Raw genomic sequence first — 10,956 nt, forward strand, 5'->3', positions numbered from 1 at the left:
GGGCATGTGTGCCGGCTTCTCCTCGCTCGGAGGAGGAGGATCGCGGGGGCACGTGTGCCGGCTTCTCCTCGCTCGGAGTAGGAGGATCGTGGGGGCACGTGTTCCGACTTCTCCTCGCTCGGAGGAGGAGGAGACACGCGCTGCAGCCAGGAGGAGAGGAGAGAAGAAGCACGCAGCATCGCGGGATCGCAGTATCGGGTGAGTATGATATTTTAATTATTTTTAAAAACTGTGTTCGCTGTATAAGATGCACCCACTTTTCCCCCCCCAGTTTTGGGGAAGAAAAAGTGCGTCTTATACGCCGAAAAATACGGGTAAGCAATGTGTTGTGTCCAGACGCGTTTCGTCTGTCTAGGCTTCCTCAGGGGACTTGGTAGATTTAAACTGTACACTGTATACAAAGAATACATATATGGGGTATAACACAGAGTATTATATACAAATATGTGTATGTATGTGTGTGTGTGTATATATATTTAGCTATATAGCTTTCTAAACTCATAGATATTGAAAAAATAGAACATTATGAGTGAATACATATCAAAGTGCTATGGTGAACAAAATGGGAAGTATTTCAGTGACATTGTTTGACTGTGTGTATGACTGTATGAAGGTGACAATATATATTTAATTACAATATTTCAATGTAACAAAGGCCTACCCTAAAAATAATTTAATATGGCCCTTGCAAGCAATTAATAATAATTTAATAATAATTATTTATGGCCAGGAACTTGCTCTCTACCCTTGGGACAAGGACAAGCACATGATCACCAGGGTTGAATGATAGTACACCTGGCTCTGGGCCTCTTGAGCCTGTTGCATATGTTCCTAACTATAGGTATTATTGCCATGGATCCGTCCTGCATTAGGGCAATGACGCTCCTGTGGAGAGTGGCTTTATATTCCCATGTCTCTTTGGCGATATCTAACAGGCCACAGGGGTGCCTACCATACATCAACTCAAAAGATGCTCATCAAGCTGGTATGCACTAACAACACTATAATTCCCAGGGAAGACCTGGACATTGACCGGGTAGCCAAGGAACCCCCTTAGAACCCGCTTTTTTAGCCAAACCACCTGCCTAACAGACAAATAAACAATTTCTGGAGCCATTTAAAAAATAAACAGCCATAGCCTGGGCACTATATATCCAATCTAAGACCTTCCCCGCCAAGCCATGGGATACCCTGTCACAGCATGCATGAGAGTTAAGTCATCCTAACCCGGCTAATAAAGATGGGCAACCAGACCTGGAAAGAGACCATATAAAACTGCAAGTGTCAGAGACCAAGTGGTGCCCTGAGACCAAGTGGCTGCCCTGGAGTTCTTTTTTGGCAGGTAAGTTGGAATATGTGTAAATATGTTGTTAAAACTGTGGGAAGTTAACCTGAGCTTTAAACATAATTGTAATACAATAAAAATAAAATATATGCATCCCACAGATAGGGAACATGCATCAAGAACATTAACAGTCAAAAATAGATTAGGATAGTGGAAAGTGCATCTGGATCACAAGTCTAAATCATTCATAATGTGCACTAGACAGGTATTGTACACATCTGTTTATTAGTCTAGATACTAGAAATTTGCCCTCTTTTGAGAACTAGTCATTGATGAGTACTAAATTAACCAAGTCACACGTTAAATATGAGCAGATGAATTTGCTACCCGCCATTTGACATATTTATCTGTAGTTAGCCGCTGCATTAAGTTTAAGGTGCTGACCTCCATATCACTGAACCACTTTGGAGAGATCCGAATGAGCAGTTCATTGAGGACACTAAAGAACTTACATGACCTAGAAACTTTATGCTATGAACAATGGGCAGCTTTACCACTGTACCAAAATCAAGGGCCTAATTCACAACGATCACTAAACACTGCTTGCTATCACTGATACTAAAGGGGGCAATACACAGTAAAAAGGACTACGCGTATGCAAACTAAACAGGGACCATTTCATTTATTTTCTTATTGGTATGTTTTATTTACAGATTGTATTGTAAGCCGTAAAGCAGGGGTCGGCAAACTCCGGCCTTTAGGCCAGATACAGCCTACCCAGTAGTCCGTTCGGGCCTAACACTCCCTGGTTGATCCGACCTTATCCAGCTCTGGAGCAGAGGTATTTTCATTCAGGGGCGTTCCCTCTCCTCCAAATGCATTGCAAGGAGAAGGATTTGCTGTAAAGCTTTATAGTTTAATTTGTGTTGTATTTCCGCATACAATGGAGGGAGCCATGTACTTCAGTGAGACAGTCATGGATATTTGCACAATGTATATGCTTACATGCATGACAATGATGATACATGGTATTTCGAATTCCATCTATGATGAGGCTGTTCTGTACCTCCTCCTGGGCGGTTCATTTCTGCCTGGTTTTATATGTCAAAAAGCGGTACATTGTTTTTCATGAAAATTTTATTTTACAGTATAATTTATTAGTATGAGTATAAAAGTGTGAAACGCAAAATCATGTCAAAATAATAAATTAAATAAAAAAATAAAAAAGAATTTTTTTTTTAAATTTACTGCATTTACATCTATAAATCCACTCAAATGAACTTGAAATTACCGCCCCGCCCCAAATGGAACGTCTGCGCGCACGGACATCACCAGGAATTCCTCTGTGATTCATCGGGTGCAGAGAACGCCAGCCAGAGAAAGGGAGAAGACGCGAAAAACGATGCGGGATGCTGGCGGATCAGGTAAGACTATATTTACTAATATTTCCCATAGGTTTACCTACCCTCGAGTGTGACTCGACGTTACTGCTCTTAGCATCTTTTTTTTTACCCTGAGTCACACTCGGGGTTACCGCCCAAGAGGTTAATTTATTGGGCGTAAAATATGGCCAACAAGTGCATGCAGCCAAAAAGGTGTGGTGAGGTTTCTGCCCTACCCACCCTATAAATTTTAGGACGTAAATCCTTCTAGACCACTTCTGGATTAGTCTGTGACCCAAATCCGCAAACAATCACAAAGGAGATTTATCAGTTTATTAATGTTATTGAGTACCTTGCACCCAAAAAGGTTCACTTCCTTAAACAGATAGAGAGTAGAAGGATGTTAAGATTGTTTTTTTCAATGTTATGGTTTCACATATAGTTTGGGGGACTTGGACTTCAATCATTTTGCAATCCAGGCTCCCAAAGCCCAGGAGACCCATCACAGGAACCAGAAGCATTATCCAGAGTGAGCACTCAGAATTCCCAGGATATGTCATCCTGTGATGGACCAGTTTTCCAAAATGCAGTGTGGTTTCTGGGAAATGTTTAAACTTTTCTTTTTTTGTTCTTGTGTGAGAAGGGTTTTTTTTTTTTTTTTTTTTTTCCAAGGACCTAGATTAGGAGATCTGAGACGGCTAAGGTTTCTAATTAGCTGAATGTACATCCTATTTTTGTTCTTATGTAGTTACAGTCACACACCTGAAACATGCTTGCAGATATTTGTGTGTGCAATTAGCAGATCACCTGAGCAGTCTCCTGCTTTAGGGTATAAAAAAATTAAAGTTTTTGAGAACAGAGGGTCTAAAGACCAAAGCAACAAGTGACAACTGGGAGATATCTATCACTCTAGATCCTCTTGAACTGTTCTCACACAATGAACAATGAAAACAAGAGGGAATGGTTTCCTCCTGAAAACCTATACGATATTGAGCAAGTATATTTAATTACCTAATATGTTCAAAGACAGATAGATTGGAGCAGGTAGGGATAGGACTTCCCAAGAAAGATCAGAACTTAGGGTCCAACAACAACCTTTCATTTTCTCTCTTGTTTTATTAACAGCAGGTAATGATATGGACCGCTTTTATGACTAAACAGTGCATCACCTATAAGCTGAAGCATAAATCTAGCAAAATAAGGCCTTACTTAGAAACCAAGCCTTTGTGAAAACCATTATTGGCCTTCTTAAATCATGGTTTTTCTGATGGCATGGTCTAAGGCCATTTTCTCTTTACATTTAAAAGTAATTATACCACACTCAATATTATTATATTGTACCACAGTACAATATTGGCATGCTGTTTGCTGCACAACATTTGCTTCGACTATCAGGATATGTTGGAGATCACAGACGAAATACAAAAGGTGCACCATCAGTATGTTCCCAGGTCTATGGCAATGGAGCTGGCCAGCATTGCAGGATATATGTATCACAAACTTATTTATATGTGAGTATTGTATTTGAACGAGTTGCTTATGGAATGTCCCCAAAAAGAGAAAGCTGGAGCTTTAAAATATGTTTTAAATTTTTGTGCATAGATTGTTGCGGCAAGATTTTTGCCAGCAAAACAAACAGCCTAAATCTATAGAAAACAGGTTTATCTACTTAACATGTAATTGGATGCCAAGTCAACATAGGGAGTTATGGGAAAAATTTTAATCCCTGCATACTTTTGTCAGCTATCTAGGACTTTTTAAAAGATTAGCTTTATTCTATGTTCCAAACACAAATACTTCCACAGTTAGGGGGCAAGCTAACATCTTTACTACTAAACTAATTTTTTTTGGCAATGTGTGTTGCTAGAGAATATTTTTCCCATATTTTCTTTCTGGAAAAACTGTGTAATGGGCCTGGGAAAAGAATCTCTGGGTAGCACCCCTAAACAGCCAGTGTTTGATAACTTTTGGCTCTGCAAATTTAAACACCCAAACCAACAACAACCCCCAAAAAACTGTGCAACTTCATCCTTTTTCACCCAGAATAATATGGTTTCAGAAACAACAGGATAGCTGGACCATACAATGCCCCTGATTCATCAAGCAAAATCGGATTATCGCTCGCGCATTCGTATTAGCGATCCGGAATCGTGCGCGATCGCGCTATTCAGCAACCGAAAAAGCGCACGGAGCCGCGCTTATCCGACAGCTTTTTACTGGCGATCTTGCATTAAAGCGCAGCTGAAATGTAATTGCCTTAATTGGCAGATTCGCGACCCCTATTGCGCAAGGCAGGAATCCGGCTGGTAGTGATTCAGGATGTGAGTGTACGCGCGCACTCGAGTCCCGGACCACGTTAATCCGCGATCGCTGGTCGCGCGTACTTTCGCGCTTCCAGCGATCGCGGATTTCAATGATGAATCAGGGGCAATGTCTCACAAATATACTTTTAGTAAACTAAGTTTTATTTATAGGAAACAGGACAACCATTTATATGAAACAATGTTTAGGAATGTATTTGATGATTTATACAATAAGCATAAATCCAACTTTTTTTTTTTTTTTTAGGTACATGAGACTTAAAGTGGACCTATCATGAAAATTTTTACTTTACATAAAACCCTTTTATGAAAGGTAAAAATGATCTTATTTATTTATTTTTTGCTTAAAATCCCTACTAATGACTTTCTTTGTCATAACATCATCATATGCATATTAATATTATTATTATTATTATTATTATTATTATTAATAATAATACAATAATAATATTAATAATAAAAAGACCCTGTCAGAAAGAATTATACACTGTATTAAAAAAAACCTTGTGCTCCCTCTTTACTCATCTCTTTGATGTGTGTCAGCGGAGGCTCGTATTTGACTGGATGGTTTGAATACCTGTACTGGAGTATGTATAAACTGGGAGAAGTAACTACATCATCTAATGCGCAAGCAGGCACTCAACATCCCCAAAGTGTGGAATACATGCAGTTAATAAAGTTGCATTTTTAACAAATAAGCCACCAGAAAACCAATAAGAGCTGGCACTGTCACTTTAAAATGATTTCATGATTTTTACTGAAGACATTTTTGGCACATACAGAAGGTAGTAGAAATAATAATAATCCTTTAGAGGTATAAAATACTATAGGTGCACCACTAACCTGACATATAAATCCTGTGGAAGAACATTGTCGAACCCAAACACTAAATTTTCTCTTTTTCCTTTTACGAAGTTCTCTTTCAGTGCAAGTAGCAATAAATACTGGATCTTCATCAATTAAAGGTTCATGAATCACCTAAAATAACATAAATAATAAGGTCATAAACTTACCAAAGGCTGAGATGAACAGCTTCCCAATTTGAACAGTCTCAACATATTAGGCAGCGCGGTGTCAGTTACTGTATAAAATCCTCACTGTAATTTAATCACAAACAAAGGAAAAAAAACTTTATGGAGCCTAGACATTCATTAACTTCTGGAGCAAGCTGTGCTTTGAAAAGCAAAAAGAAACAACTGCAGAGTTTGTCTTCGTCATTAAAGAGTTACAAGAGGATGCAGAAGAGCTCACTGCTTGGGTATTGGCCCAGTAAGGGAGATTTTAGACCTTTAAGATCAGCCCAGAAAACTTGGAGCTTACACAGAGGTGTGTTTATTACCTTTGGATGGATTATTTACTCAGAAAGGTAAATTAAAATAAAACTGTTGCACTGTCCTGTGAAAAAAATGTCCTCTTAATATAAAAACCTTGTTTCTTTGTCTCTGTCGTTAAAATTTTATTGACTATGATCATACACCTAAGAGATAAAATTGTACAAGCGTACTTTACCTGTGTTTGTGAAGGCCTGAAAGATGAGTCAAAGCCATTCTGCAAAGCATTCAGAAAAGGCTGAATTTTGTACAGCCCATGGGTTGTTTGGCTGGAGCGAAAGGCCACAATGTGGAAGAACTTTAGGATTTTCTCAAATCTTGATTGTGTCATGATAAGAGCAATACTCTTGTTACTATAAAACCCACCACTCCATATGCTGAGCACTGACTCACAGTGATGGGTGCTGGTTGATATCATATAGCCCAAAAAAGCTTTCATTTCTGGAAGTGTGACATCCACCCATGCATCATCAGATCCAAATCTCTCCTGGTACTTCTTGGCATACATATTTGTTTGTGTTACCATATTCTTAATTATGCTGTCAGGGATAAAGAGCTGAAAAAAATCTATCGCACTGGAAGTAGGCGGTACTTTGCGTGTAGGTCCTGCAAATAAACACAAATATATATCTCAGAGGTATTGTCTAAAATCAAAAACTATATATTATAGTATAAGCGAGACAAAGTAATTTCTGCTTCTGTCTGTTAATTTATGGTGCACCTGTGCCCCAACTATGGTCATTGATCTATTTACATGTTTCTTTTCTTTTTTTTAATGGAAATGTTTATTAAAAATATTAGGAATAAAAAAGAAACAAGTACACATGATAGTACAGATTGTAGAATGTTACATTAAGTCATACAATGTTGAAAAGACAACATAAAAAACATCAAACAAAAGCATGTTACGGTAGCCACAGTCCAATTATGGGCCTCAGAACGTTAAATTGTCTGTTAAAAGCATAATACAACTGGAACTGGAGCCGCACCCTTTACTTGGCTTGAGGTATCCATATTCAGTCAACTTAGTCATAATAAAATACTCCGTATTCATAGCCCTATTGAATATTAAAGATAGTACCTACAGGGAGAAATTATATAGAGAAAAAAAAGAGATATAGAAAAAAAGAAAGGAAAAATAAGAGAGGGGAAAAGGGGGAGGAAGGCCAGGAATGTGTTGTAATACTCATACATCTGTATCATTTGTTTAATTAGCCAACATTTGTTGATAAAGGGAAGACGGACAGTTTCAAACAGGACCTAAAGACAGTGCTTGGTCCCAAATCTCCTCAAAGTCTATTGCAGAGCCTAGGGGACAGAATTTCCATCAGAGGAAAGTCTTCGACACAAGGGCCCAGATTCATCAAGCAAAATCGAAAGGTCGCTGGCGGATCCGTATTCGCGATCCGAAATGGGAAGCCATCGCGCAATTCAGCAACTGAATGAGCTCGCGGCCGGAGCTGCGCATCCCCGGCAGCTTTACACTGGCAAGCTTGCATTAAAAGTCACTGTTCCCCTAAAAAAGCATTTATATATATATATATATAGTGGACTACTATAGTGGACTATCTGTTTACTGCTGTACATATCTAAAGGATTATATTAGAGCATAAAAAAGGGTGTGTTTTTACATATCTAAGGATCAATTGTAACAGACTGCGCAAGTGAATTTCTATCATCTCTGCGCTTACATTTGAGCATACATTTGAACGTGTTTTTACATATTTAAGGGTCATATCAATCAATGATAATGAAATGTGCAATTGCCAAAAAAACAAACAGCCCATTTTGACAGACTGCCAAGTGCTAATTGCAAGTGAATTTCTATCACCTGTGCGCTTAAATTTGAGCATATATAAGGGTGTGGTTTAACTTGCTTTTTCCTTTTGTCTTTTTCTTCTTGGAGGGGCTGTTGGTTTGTGTGTTATCCTAATTAATCTATGTTGCTGCATTTGATACTTTGCCGTTTAGCATAATAGCTTCTTTTTTAATTTTTTGGACTTGGAATGTTTTAATGTATATTTTGCAATTTTGAAGTCAATGTTAATGTTATGTTATTGTTTTTGTGGCCATTATGTTTGATTGCCAAATTCTGCCTTTAGTACCACTTTTCAATGTTTGTCCTGCATGAAGATTTTCTGCTTCCTTTTTCCACCCTTGATAGGGCAAAATTGCATATTGGTTTGTTAAGTATTTTTTGAATGCAATATTTGTTGGGCCATTTTCGAACTATTTTGGCTTTACATGGAAGTATGGGTTTACATGTGTTTTGTTTGTTCCTTTTAATTATTTTGTCATTTACTGTAAAATTTTTAGTGATGTGTATTTTTTTTTTTTTTTGGTTATGATGTGTTTTTAGATTTTATTTTGACCTTTTAGAAAATGTTTCTTTTGAATAAAGTTATTTCTAAAATGTTGTTGTTTGTTTTTTGGGGATTTATGTGATCGCCTTTCTCTCAGGACACACAGTTTAAAAAGACAATTGTGATTGTTTTTAAGCTGTTCCTCCCCCTGAATTATTTTGAGAACTGTTTTATCAGTAGTCCTCATTAAGGTAAGTTTTATTTTTTTTTTTGTATTTTGCATGTTTTGCTTTATATGCACTCATGTATGTATAGACATGAGTGCACATAAAGCCAAACATGTATGTATGCATTTAGATGTGTGTACATATACATAGAAAAAAGAAATTAGAAGAAGAAAACGGCAAAGAGGGCTTTTTGGACCATATTGCTTCACATTGCAAAGATTGCCTATTTCTTCCTATGATTTTGGATTGGCCATTGGAAGATATACATTGGATATTGCTTACATTGAATAAACATCCTGAAAGGCTTGAAAAGCAACAATATATGTTTGGCTCAAAGGGAAACATAACCAAAAATATATACAAAAAGTATTATTAATATAAAATATATGCGCGCAACAACGGACCACTGGCGGGTACAGATGCGCATACAGCAGGCGTACATGCAAATGTGTGGCGTGGCCACATTTTGCAGTAGGCGGGAGTTATTCAGGAAGTTGGAGAGAGAGACATCAGGCCGCGCCCGTTGTTTGGAGAGAGGGACCTGCGCTTTATTATTAAGGTAAGTGATTTTTTAGAAAAGTTTTAGGGGGGGGGAGGGGAGGGGGACTCTTTTTACTAGAATTAGCCTATTTTTGTCCATGTTTGAATGTGTTTTTTGCATCATGCATGTTTGAAACACATTGCAATGTGTTTTTTGCATCATGCATGTTTGAAACACGTTGCAATGTGTTTTTTGCATCATGCATGTTTGAAACACGTTGCAATGTGTTTTATGCATCATGCATGTTTGAAACACGTTGCAATGTGTTTTATGCATCATGCATGTTTGAAACACATTGCAATGTGTTTTTACGCTGCTTCTCATATTTCTCAGCCTATGAACTCGCCATCTTTAATCCTTCACATGTCCTAAACCCTTGTTTGCAACTACTTGAAATGTTGAGGATCCTACTAGCTACTAATCAACCACATTTCTTTGAGGTTGTTGCAGTGCACTTCAAATGCTTGTAATTTGGTGGCCTGGGATTTCTTAGATATTTTGGGACTATTATCTATGAGTGTCCTTATAGGCTGATATGACATGCAGAATTCCCACACACAGATATCATATTGTGCCCATGATGTCGTTACACATGCCCACAGAGTGGATATATTTTACCAAGCAGTTTTTTTATATAGAAGCCACAGCACAGCTATAGAATGGGGGAGGAACAGCCTGTGTCCCCATCTCATTCTAGCTGCGCTCACTGCCCAGCTCTTATCGGCAGCTGGAATCCTCTGCACGTATCACAGCTGAGAATGGAGCGTTCTCTATTGTTCTTTCAATGGATTACAGCTGCAGATGAGAGCTGGGTAGAGGTCCACACACCTAAAGTTGGCTGTTCACAACTATGTACATGCACATATTTCTATGTGTGTATGTATGCTTTGTAAGAATCTTCAGGATTCTACCCCATTAAGCTCAATCACAATCAGAGGTAGATCATTTGAAGAGCACTAATTTGCCTCCTCCACGCAAGGCTGGAATTTATCTTTCTTTGTCCGGAGGACAGTGGAAGCCTTCTGCTAGAATGTCCTCTGGCTAGCTGACACCCATAGTTCTCCCCAGAGGTTTTTAGCCGGTTGCTCCGCCCGGCTGATTTGAATACCCCGCCCAGCTCTCGGCAGCTCTCATCCTCGCATGCACAGATCTCAGGCTGCTCTGTGTCATCCGTTCAAGGATTGCATACAGCTCAGCCTTCATGTGAAGGGGACACAGGCAGCCCCGCCCCCATCTCATAGCACGAGCTCTGTCTGTGAGATGTATCCATCTCCAGCTCTGCGTGTGAATTCTGCATCCTCACAGCTCTGTGTACAAACCTCCATATCTCCTAATATATATGTCACAATGACCTGTAATTTTCAGGGTGTACAGGGGACCCTCATAGATACTAGTTATTACAATTTCAGCCCCCCAGCTTTAAAGAATTTCAGATATAGGGGGTCACAAATGTAAAAAGTTATAAAAATTGAACTTTGGGGTTGCTGTTTCAGAGGAAAGTGGAACTAGGGGTCCTAAATTGAAAGTGCAAATTGGGGACCCCGGAGCCACTAACATAGCAAGGAG

At 38.7% G+C, this 10,956-nt stretch overlaps 1 protein-coding gene and 1 long non-coding RNA gene across 4 annotated transcripts in view; one reads left to right on the forward strand and one right to left on the reverse strand.

Moving 5' to 3' along the window:
* LOC140330106 (uncharacterized) overlaps nt 1–10,956 on the forward strand; it is a 690,842-nt gene that overhangs the window by 63,748 nt on the left and 616,138 nt on the right. The gene's annotated exons all lie outside the window — the stretch shown is intronic.
* The window catches only part of PGBD5 (piggyBac transposable element derived 5), a 98,620-nt gene that overhangs the window by 40,317 nt on the left and 47,347 nt on the right, over nt 1–10,956 (reverse strand). For all 3 annotated transcript variants that reach the window (XR_011920402.1, XR_011920403.1, XM_072409116.1), the window contains exons 2-3: nt 6,498–6,925; nt 5,832–5,966 (exon numbers count right to left, since the gene is read on the reverse strand). Coding sequence is in view for 1 of the 3 variants with exons in the window: in XM_072409116.1 (XP_072265217.1) it covers nt 5,832–5,966; nt 6,498–6,925 (563 nt within the window). In the remaining 2 variants the exon portion in view is untranslated. The remainder of the gene's footprint in view (nt 1–5,831; nt 5,967–6,497; nt 6,926–10,956) is intronic.

Source organism: Pyxicephalus adspersus, chromosome 4 (assembly GCF_032062135.1).
Source record: "Pyxicephalus adspersus chromosome 4, UCB_Pads_2.0, whole genome shotgun sequence".
NCBI lineage: Eukaryota > Metazoa > Chordata > Amphibia > Anura > Pyxicephalidae > Pyxicephalus > Pyxicephalus adspersus.